This window comes from Xenopus laevis, chromosome 6L (genome assembly GCF_017654675.1).
Source record: "Xenopus laevis strain J_2021 chromosome 6L, Xenopus_laevis_v10.1, whole genome shotgun sequence".
NCBI lineage: Eukaryota > Metazoa > Chordata > Amphibia > Anura > Pipidae > Xenopus > Xenopus laevis.
The window spans coordinates 59,490,562-59,501,546 of record NC_054381.1 but is presented as its reverse complement, the minus strand read 5'-3'; the positions used below and the strand labels follow the sequence as shown (position 1 = coordinate 59,501,546).

The 10,985-nt window shown below is 38.6% G+C and overlaps 1 protein-coding gene across 1 annotated transcript in view; it reads left to right on the top strand.

Annotated features, from left to right (window-relative positions):
- The first annotated feature begins 7,335 nt into the window (after nucleotides 1-7,335).
- Nucleotides 7,336-10,985, top strand: part of LOC108718976 (contactin-associated protein-like 2) — a 1,054,026-nt gene continuing 1,050,376 nt past the window's right edge. Inside the window, exon 1 of the mRNA XM_041566089.1 lies at nucleotides 7,336-7,811. Within this exon, the coding sequence (XP_041422023.1) occupies nucleotides 7,718-7,811 (94 nt within the window). The 5' untranslated portion in view covers nucleotides 7,336-7,717. The remainder of the gene's footprint in view (nucleotides 7,812-10,985) is intronic.

Sequence of the window (10,985 nt, the reverse complement as noted above, 5' to 3'; positions counted from 1 at the left end):
GGATCGGTACAGGCAGTGCTCAAAGAATAGTCAGGCAGGCAAGGGTCAGTATTGGCAGAGTTCTGGATAGCCAGGCAGGCAAGGATCAAAACCGGAATCAAAGAAGACAGAATCACACCCAAATACTAATGAATTAGACCTAACAGCAGGCAATGATTTCCAGCCCAAAACCCTTTAAATATTCAACGTTCGTGGAAAAAAAAATGACGTCATGATGCGCGCAATGCATAAAACCCGGAAGTGCTCACCACGCACGCCATAGGAGAAACTGACAACGGAGAGGAAGGATCACCGCTGTGGGCATCCCCGCCGAAGGCGCGGCAGGCGTCCCCGTCTCGCCACTAGGCCACCAGGGTGAGTCTTCACACTTACTTAGCATTATTGTACTGAGATAATAAAGGGTCTGCCCAAACGTTGTCACAAAATGATAAACACAGAATTGTCAAAGATGCCAATATATGCTGTTGAGGTTCTAGCCCTAACAAAAGACCATTATTTCTCATCCACCAAATTGTACAGCTGGCATTACCCTTTTATACAGGTAGAGTACTCTGATGCAGTTTATCTTAAAGATCAGGCTTTTATTCCTATCACAACTTTAAAGTTATTTTATTACTAATATTTTACTTATCAAGATTCATGTCCAATAGAGTTAATCCATGGATGTACTGGCCTGGTGGGACACAGGGACAAACCCCCGGTGGGACCAGGCCCAGACACACTCCCCATAGCTGCATTAGACTGTGTGTTCCCTGTCCAGCTCCCACACAAGTCCAGAGGAGCAGAGAAAAGAATGCATGCGCTGGTGGGGGGGGTAGGTGGGATGCAGCTGCGGAGTAGGCCCATGGGGGTGGTGCAGGGACTCCGTGGGGTGTGTAGGCTGATACCACAGCTGCAGTGGGTCTGGACCCCCTAGTCCGATGCTGAGTTCATCTGCACATCAAAGGACAAGTGAATGCAAATGTAAATATATATTTATCTGAAATCCTTTACTAGTGTAGGTATGTAGGCGACCTATACCATGTCTAGGCAGTTCATTTTGTCTCCAGGCTTTCCATTACAGAGCATATCAAAAGGTATATCCTTTAGATTAAGCTTGTTATAAAAAAAGTTTTCCCCCAGAATGTGAAAGGGTTTTTCTCCTTTAACTATTAGTATGATGTAGAGAGTGATATTCTAAACTAATAGCAGTTGGTTTTCATTATTTGTGTTTTTTTAAGTCTCCAATTTCAGGCACTGGAATATGAATAAGAGAGGGCCTGAATAGCAAGAGGAGAAATAAAAAGTTGCAACAACAATAAACTTGTAAAATGTTATGTGTTCAAAACTATATAAAAAATGAAGGTCAATTTAAATGTTAGTTAGAATTAGCCATTATATTACTTACTAAAAGATAAGTTAAAGGTGAATCACTCCTTTAAAGTAGAAATATGTATTTATGTTTATGTTTGCCCTTCTTAAGGTACCTCTTTTGCACAGTAGGTTTGTCAGTGTCTCTGATATATAACACATAGATCTTTACAAAGAATGAATACTAATAAAGTAGTCATTTTAGGGGATTATTGGGAAATGGTAATTACCCAACAATCAGTAATACCCTGGGATCACTCTTTGTTGTATGGTAAAAGACTGGGACCTGGTACCTACCTACTGTAGGACACTGCCGCCACCTAGCATGACTATGAAAGAAACACATGGTGTGCAGCTTTAACCACAGCCCTCAAAAATATACCTTGATGTTGCTTTAAGAGAGAAGGTTATTGATAACATGAACGTGGAAAATGTAGAATATACAATTCTAATTTAACGCCTGAGGCTATGAGTCTTTATACCCTTTTCACTGTCACTCAGATAATGGCATAATATGAATATGAGAGTCTTATCTTGGAGAAACCTGCCTCATATTATAAGAACAAAAAGACAAACACAAAGACCGCAAACTAACCTTGTATGTCTCCATCCTACACATACCACTTACTAAGTGCCAACTGGATGGTTACAAAAAAAACAAACAACTTGCTATACAGTATGTACAAGGTCAGGTTCAGAACTCATGAGAGGGAATGGAAGAAGCCTGTATTATGTTCTTTAAGGAACAGTGTTATACATCAAAGGGCTTATGTATGCAGTATTTGAACACAAACAAGATGATTCCAACAATGCTTATCAAATGCCTAGTAAGTAAATATTATTATTCTATAACACAGAGACATATTCCTTGCTGCTTTTATTATAGAGATTATATTTGTTCACATCAGGCCCTCTATGACTTCTTATGGAGGACAACAAAATCTACCCTTCAATAGCTGACAAATAATCGGGTCTTGATCATTTTTTCTGAGAGGCATCAATCCAGACTACCTTTGCCATTGGACTCCATGCAGTCTTTATTCTCTTCTGGTGGGCCAGGGACTTTATAACTACAAGGGATAAGCAGTGCTAAAAAAGTAGAACATTTATAAAGTTGTAAAATGATGGCACTATTTAAATTATGTGCAGTAGTTAATATGACCAGTAGAGTCAAAGGTGAGATCCTACTGTCCACCCCAGTCTGAAGGTGCATGCCAAAAAATCAAAACAAAAATTAATTAAAAAAAATAACATTTATTACGACATGAAAAGGAGGCCTAATGTGTTTCCTGCCCTCTATGGCTTGTTTTGGGGGACAACAAAATCTACCCTTCAAAGGCTGACACATACTGTAATAGGGTCTTGATCATTCTTCCTGAAAGGCCTCCATCCAGACTCCCTTTGCCCTCGGCAATCATGTCATTTTTATTCTCTTCTGGTGGGCCAGGGACTTTATAACTGCTAAGTTCTTGCATTCCCTTTCCTATACCATTTTCCCGCAAGTATTCCTGCAAGGCTTTTACCAGACCTCTAGGGTCATTGATAATCTGCGGTTGCAAGGGAAGGTGACATAGTAACAGCCAGGTAATCCAAATTCTGTTTACATAGGAGTAATAGAGACGCAAGACTTTTCAACTCAATGTATGAAACGAGGTCATTGGATATATAAACAAATGCAACCATTAATGTTTTTAAAATGTTTTTATCCTACATACCAAAGCAATTAGGCATAGTGGAGGGAATTTACTAAAATAAAGTAAAATAAAGTCATTGCTTTTCACAGCTTTTTACACAGTTTTTCTCTCAGTTTTACTGGGTAAAAGGGACCATTTCTATTATCTTCAGAATTTAATACAACATACAATTTCCATTTTCATTTAACTTTCTGACTAGGCATAAATGACATTGATTGTTAATGTATTAAATGATGCATATTCCAAGAAAACATCTTAAATGAATGCATGGGCGTTGCTTCATTCAGTATATGTACAGTAGTAAATATATTTGCATTTCTGTTAACCTGGGTAAAGTCAAGCATATGTTTTGGGAACAAAATCTCATACAAAAATGAGCTTGTCCCAGTGCCTTAGTATTTCAAAATATGTAGGCTGCTGCTTTTGTGACCAATACCAATATAACTGGAATTATACAGGTATATAATATATATAATTTCATTTATCAACCATGCCATTCTACACAGAAAGTGTATCCCCTACCTTATACTAAAATATCATTACATGGAATGATAAGTGTGTCAATGTGGAGTAAATGGCATCATTTCCCCTGTGGAATAATGTGTTATCAACATCTAAACCCACTAAAACGAGTGAAAAAGCAAAGGCCGACAAACTGGATTGTTTTATGTGATTATTTCCCCTGAGTCACATCTCCATCATGCCACTTGGAAAGCATAACATTCAGGGCAGCTGGACATTTGATGACCAAGATGAAACCATAACAGTGACAGGTTAATAGAAGTAATTGACAAATGTATCTTAGTTCACACTCCGCTGGGAAATGTGCTAAGTGGCAACAGCTCTCTGATGAGATTATCTGTCCAGCTCCAATGTTAACTTTTATTTCTTCATATTTAAGTTTCAGACACTTTGAAAATGAGGCTATCCAAAACGAGAATTGTCAGTATTTAGAGGTTTTCATAAAGCAATAAGGCATTTGCCTGTTGACTAATATTGGCTAGGAGACAGGTTTTGTTCAAGTTTACATCTTTTTCAGGGATTTTAGATACCCTTTAGGCTAACTTCAGTCTGGGAGATTTCTAGTTTTGTTTTCTGAGCATTTTCTCTCACTGTGGGCAGTGGCTAAAATGTTAAAAAAATAGCCTGCTCATTTAAGTTAACGGTAAGTGGTTGTGCTGCCCCAGCAGTTAAAAGTTTATGTTAAAATGTATATGTTTAATGCTTATATGCTTAGCCACTACTACGCTGCCACCTAGTGACCAAAGCTATATGGCAGGCTCTGTGTCTCCTTGTTTGTAAAACCCTCCTTTTCCCTTCCTCATGTGTAATGTCAGTTCCTCCCGTCATCCTTTTGTGTTTCTGCCTTCTATGAGTGAGGAGCTAATCTGAGTTTAGGAAAAGAAATATTCTTTTTAACATGCAGCACTTGTACATCCACTCCTACATTTGTCCATCCACTACAAATAAAGCACATTTGTGGATTCCAAGGGGCAGATTTATCAAGGTTCGAAATGAAAATTCAAACTTTGAATTTAAAAATTTGAAATTTTCAAGTTTATTTTAGTGTAATTCGACTAGGGAATAGTTGAAATTTGATTCAAGTTTTAAAAAAAAATTGATTCCAGTTTTTTAAAAATTTTGATTCAAGTTTCTAAAAAAATTCAAATTTTGAAATTTATCATGTACTAGCTCTTAAGAATTTGAATTTGACTATTTGACACTTTAAACCTACCAAATTGCTATTTTATCCTATGGGGGACATCCTGGAATCAATTTGGAGTTTTTTGTTGGCATCCTAAAAATCTAATTTTTTCAGAGAAAGATTTCCCTCAATGGTTGTTACCAGGTCTCATGGGAAAATCAGCCATTTCAACAGCAATTGGAGTCAGAATAGTGGTGCCAAAATAGTGATACGTATCTGCCATTACCCTTAAAGGGCAATTCATTTGTGAAAAATTGTTAGGTACTGCTCAAGTGAACCTAATTGTTATCTTGGAGGGTTGTGTAAAGAGGATAGAATGGTGCTTCCATACAAATGTCCCCAGGCCAGTGAGATATAATAATAATATGAAGAAACACTGGGGCCATTTGTATAAGAGGGCCAGGCACTAAACACTAAAAATTCAGATTTTATAGTAAAAAAAACAAAAAATTAAATTTTTCGAGTTTTTGGCATTCGGACTTTAATAAATAACCCCCTCAATGTTGTGGTGTTGTGGAGTCCCATTTATCAAGCCACTGTTTACTCAATCTGTATATACACAGTCATGCAACTCACCGCACACTTTACTTAATATGAGGATTAACAGAGGAGCAACATTTACTTGCATTTAACTTTTAGGGGCAGATTTACATATGGTCGAATATCGAGGGTTAATTAACCCTCGATATTCGACTGCCGAATGTAAATCCTTCGACTTCGAATATCCGCAAATAGTTTGATGGAACGATTAAATCTTTCGAATTGTCCGATTCGAAGGATTTTAATACCATCGATCGAACGATTTTTCTTTGACTAAAAAATTGTTAGAAAGCCTATGGGGACCTTTCCCATAGGCTAACATTGCACCTCGGTAGGTTTTAGGTGGGGAAGTAGGGGGTCGAAGTTTTTTTTAAAGAGACAGTATTCGATTATCGAATGGTTGAATATTCGAACGATTTTTAGTTTGAATCGTTCGAGTTGAAGTTGTAGTCGAAGGTCGAAGTAGCCAATTCGATGGTCGAAGTAGCCAAAAAAACATTCGAAATTTGAAGTTTTTTTTATTCTATTCCTTCACTCGAACTGAGTAAATGTGCCCCCTAATGTTTCAAGAGAAACAAGCTATTTCTTCAGGTACACAACTGCTCAAATTATGGAGAAAGCTGCTGCATTCTGGGTAAAAACATGGTGATTTAGGGTAGGACTACACGAATGATTTTGGTGCGATCCGACGCATGCTGCCTCTGTATCCGATGGTCGTGTTGCGTTGGATCAACGCGCTGCGACACCATGCAACAATTCTATCTCTTACCTTATTTCTGTTGCATGCGACTTTTGTCGCAGAGCGTCGGATCACGCCGAAATCGTTCATGTAGTCCTACCCTTACACCCAAACTTGCACTTTGTATACTACACATGCTGATAAGCCCTACTGACTGGTGAAACAATTTCTCATAACTCAATTAAGGAGCCATGTTCAGGGACAGCTGAAAACTTTATGTTTGTTACTTTGCACTGTTGATTCTGACTAGTGAAACATTGTAGCAGAAGCCAGTCAGTCAGACTAGTGAATAAGCATTCAAAGGCATTGTCTTGACAGGAGGAGAGATAGTGACAGAGACAGTTGTGACAGTTGTGCATACAGTGAAATTAAAATACCTCTTTCAGTTGCATTTACATATACAAACTATAAAACCATGGAAACATTTGCATTTATTTATTAATTCAGTAGCTGACTTCCTATTAAAATGGCAAGCAAAAGTGACATGGACTGAGGGATCATTTGTAAGTATAATCTATGAATATCTTAATCAAAACTGTCTTGCAAGGAATGTCAATGCTGCCCATTGCTTTGGTGTTTAATTATTTGTATCTGATCAAATGAAAAAGTTTTCTTTGTATATACAGCATTTCTATATATGCTTCAAGTTTATGATGTTTGCGTGTGGGAACTACACACCAGCCATGTGCATTGCTCTGCTTGTTCCAGTCCTTTGCGTGACACGAGTCATGTTTAAATGCACTAAAAGGCCATCTACTGATTATGTGCTGAACTGCAGGCAATAACCCAAGCATCCCAGTATCCCTGATCAGCCTTTTAATAGGTCCCCTCCCCCTTCCATCAGTCTGCAGGAGCTGGTGCAGAGATTAAAACAACACAAGGGTTCTGCTTCATGCCATCCACGCTCAGCCACTGAATACTCTGCTCCCTGTGACTGCCTCTTAAAAGCAAGATTTTTGCCTGAGGTTTCTGGCTGAAGGAACACAGCAGGGCTGGGGAGGAGCAGCAGCAGGCGCCGGTGGAGTGGAGCTGTAGTGGGCTGTGCTGCAGTGCTGAAGCTCTGCTTCCTCTGAATAAATATAGCACTGTGCTTTTCAATGTGATTGTGGGGAGTGTCTTCTCCAGTGCCTGCCTGCTCTGCTGTGTGGCTGCTTATATATATATATATATATTTACAGTATGACTGTGTGTTTCTGAGCTGGGCTATTCCAATCTCTGCCATTGGAAGGGCTCAGCTGCAGAGACAGCTTCAGCAGCACTGCTCCCTTCATCTCCCCGCTCCTATTCTAATCTACTTGCCCATGAGCGCTTTGGGATTTTCCTGTTCAGATACATATTCTTCTGACACAGCTTGTTTCATTTCTTTCTTCCTGTTTCTCTGCGTCTGCTGCTTTGCCATGATCTACAGTAGTGCCAGAGCAAGTTTGCTAATTCAGTACTAAGGACGTCAAGGGGACTCGAGGACCCAATCAAGGGTCTGACGAAGCAGGGCAGGGGTGGGCTTGCTATTCTTGGACAAGGGGGAGGTAAATATTTCACCAGCCCACCCTCAGCTTCTTCAAGTTTTCCTACCTTCCACTCCCCTTCTCATCAAAGCAAGCAAGGCTACAGAACTGGGATACAGTGGGGAGAAGTTTCACATATACACTGCTGGGATCTGGAGTTTATACCTAGGACCACTCGCAAGCCATGGTTTGGATATTCAGAGACAGGTGCATGGCTCCGTTCCTGGGGATTTTGAGCTGCATCTACTGCATAGCCCAGAGTGCCTCTCCTACATCCCGTAAGTCTATCATCTCTTTCTTTATTCTACTTTTTTCAAAATGTTCCCTGACATATTAACAGAGATCCTTTGGATCCTTTGCTTCTGCTGCTTCCTTCCTTCAATCACTATACTGTATATATACTGTATATATATATATATATATATATATATATATATATATATATATATATATATTTCCAAAAGTTATGAAATCTCCGCCCCCCCTCCAGTGAGAATTGTAACATTTGCTGATCCCTCATGGTACTAATCCGGAAGGAAAATATTTGCTTATCAGGCATGAAGGCATGAGCCATCTGATTAAACATTAGTCGCAGATAAGTAGCGAAGCCTCATGCTGCATGACTTTATTAATACGTAAGCAGCTCACACATGGTGAAGTGAATGTAGATTATTGCCATGACGGTCCAGCAGAAACTGAGTCTGGGGTGAGTGTTAGAACGGAAGCATCATTCTGGGGTTATGTGCCTTGATACAGTAGCTCAGTTCTGAAACAGCAGTGACAAAGTTTGCAGTGAATTTATTTTTCAGAAGCAAAGTGCAGTATGGAAAAAAAGCAAATCCCACTTTGAAAGTATTAACCGTTACGTCAACAAATCAGATGGGGAAACAGACATGTTTGGAAGTTGTTCATTTTAAACATGGAATTCTTGTGAAAGGAAACATTCATTTTTGTGAAGGCTAGGCTGCTCCATATTTTTATACTATTACCATGGGGTGTCCCACTGTGTGAGTCTGCTGTTTCTACTATAAACTTACAGCATTGGCATGGATTTTATAAAATATAGATTGCTCATACATGATAAGTCAAATCGATGGCCTCCAGCTGTTGTAGAACTACAGATGCTGGGCACTGAAGTTTATAGATAGCAGGAGGGCAGCCCTTATGTTTATAGAAGATGTATTTATTTGGCCTGATTTTAAGCAATGCATAACCATGGCAATTAAATGCTTTTCCCTGTACTTTTGGGAAAATATTGCTGAGATGAAGATATTTGCTGTAATTGCAAGTTAACAAACATCTGATAGACTCTCTGATTTCCATTCATTATTGTTGATTCTCAGCCAGGTAAATGCTAAGGGCTGATCCTGTTTCACTACAACCCTGCACCTCTGCAGATTTGAGACTAAATGCTTTCCTGTGATGCTGTTTGACTGGAGTAACTATGCTTGTGCTTCACAGATGTTTATGTGGATCCAGACTTATTGTAGCTATTTGTGATATGATTTAGTGTATTTGTCACCTTCTATAAGGTTGTTTACTTTAAGGGGCATATTTATCAGCGGGTGAATGGACAGTTTGAGTGAATAGGGCTATGGCGTTCTCCTCTGGTAAACTCTAGTGAACTGTATGTTCAACCTTTGATTTATTTTCCCCCATTTGTAGAAGACAGCATAGCACAAATTTAAGCATACCATTTCTTGTATTTATGTGAATGGGTTGAAATGCAGAAATGCAAAGCTGATAAAAGTGTGTACATAGCTATTAACCTCTTGTGCACCCGCATGGTCTTAGTACTGTCAGCGTTCAGTAAGACACTGTGTTCTAAATAGTGTCACCAGCTTTACCGAATGAAGTTTTAATTATAGATTACTTACAGGATGGGCAGTAATATTAAACTGACAGTGATATTAGAGTGAGCATTATAAACATAAGGATGCTGAGTTCAGTTTAAACACAACTCCTAGCCAGCATTCATCAATAAATAGAGGCTGGGAGTTGTAGTTCAAGCACCTCTGGAAGGCGTCCAGGCACCAGTCCCTGCAAGAGTATAAAAGCTCTTAGTTCTTGTGCCCTTTACATTTTAATCTGACTTAGCAGCACATCTGCCAATGAAACTAAGTGATGAATGTTCTCTGCCTCCTCCTTTACGTGTATGTGCAATTAACTATGTGCATGCCGGAACAAAGGCAGTACAGCGATATATAACATCAAAATGTGCTATAATGTGAATGTGATTTTTAAATATTGCAATTCTATTATTTTTATCATTTTTAAGAGCGATGGTATTGTCTTATCCATGCACACAATTAGATAGCCTGATCTTGCTATGCTTTGAGAAGAAGTCCCCTTGTCTATAGGGCTCATACAGGAATACAGGTGCACAAGTGCCATTGTCAACGACCAATCAGCAATTAGTTATTAACAGTCTACTACAATAAATGAAAGCAATGACCTGATTACTGATTGTACAAGTTAGCAGCTATGTTCATAAATGAGCCCTATAGTTATAGAAACTTACCTTTCCAGTACTACACGCATGCAGCTTCTCAGCATATCCCTCACTTTCCAAAACATCATTTTTATTTTTCTGCCTTTTTATCCAACAAAATATGCAAAAGCTCAATGCAAGGAGCAAGCCAGTTTTCCTAGTTGCATTTCATGTTTTTACATCTATCTAAACAAATACACGTAGTCTTATATTTCAAATGGATTATTTTGCACCTGTTCTTTAAAAGAAGGCTTATTTTCTCCTGTATTATATATTGCTAGCACGTGTTACATGGGATAATATTATCATATTTCTTTAGCATAATAAATAGTTATAATGTGAAATTCAGCCAGGAGAGGTCATCACTACACAAAAAGTAGCATGGAAATGTTAATTCAATATTTTTTCCCTTTGCCTACTAATAAAAGTGTGGTTTTCAGGCTGTTTAAATGTTACTTTTAATATCAGCATATTAACACACGCATACATACACAGCTAATGTCAGTGCTTTGCTTAGACTTTAAGCCAGCAGTATCCTGCATACACATCACTACAATAAGGTTCCAAAGGAAATGCTGATATGACAATATTTACCATCCTGTCAGCTTTGGATAAAAATGAGGCATTCGTGGCTCTGACACTTCCTTTAAATTATGACCCATAACTCAGATTCATCTGGCTGTCTTTCATGTGACTCTGCAGGGGAATGCAAAATATGGGCCACTATGGGGGTAGAAGAACATTGTTTTGGGAAACTTTATTAGCTACCATACACAGCTATGGTATCCGTTATCTGGAAACCTGTTCTCCAAAAAGTCCATCTCCCATAGAGTCCATTTTATCCAAATAATCAAACATTTCCCTTTTCTCTGTAATAATAAAACAGTACCTTGTACTTGATCCAAACTAAGATTTAATTATTTTTTACTGGAATCACAACCAGCCTACTGGGTTTATTTAA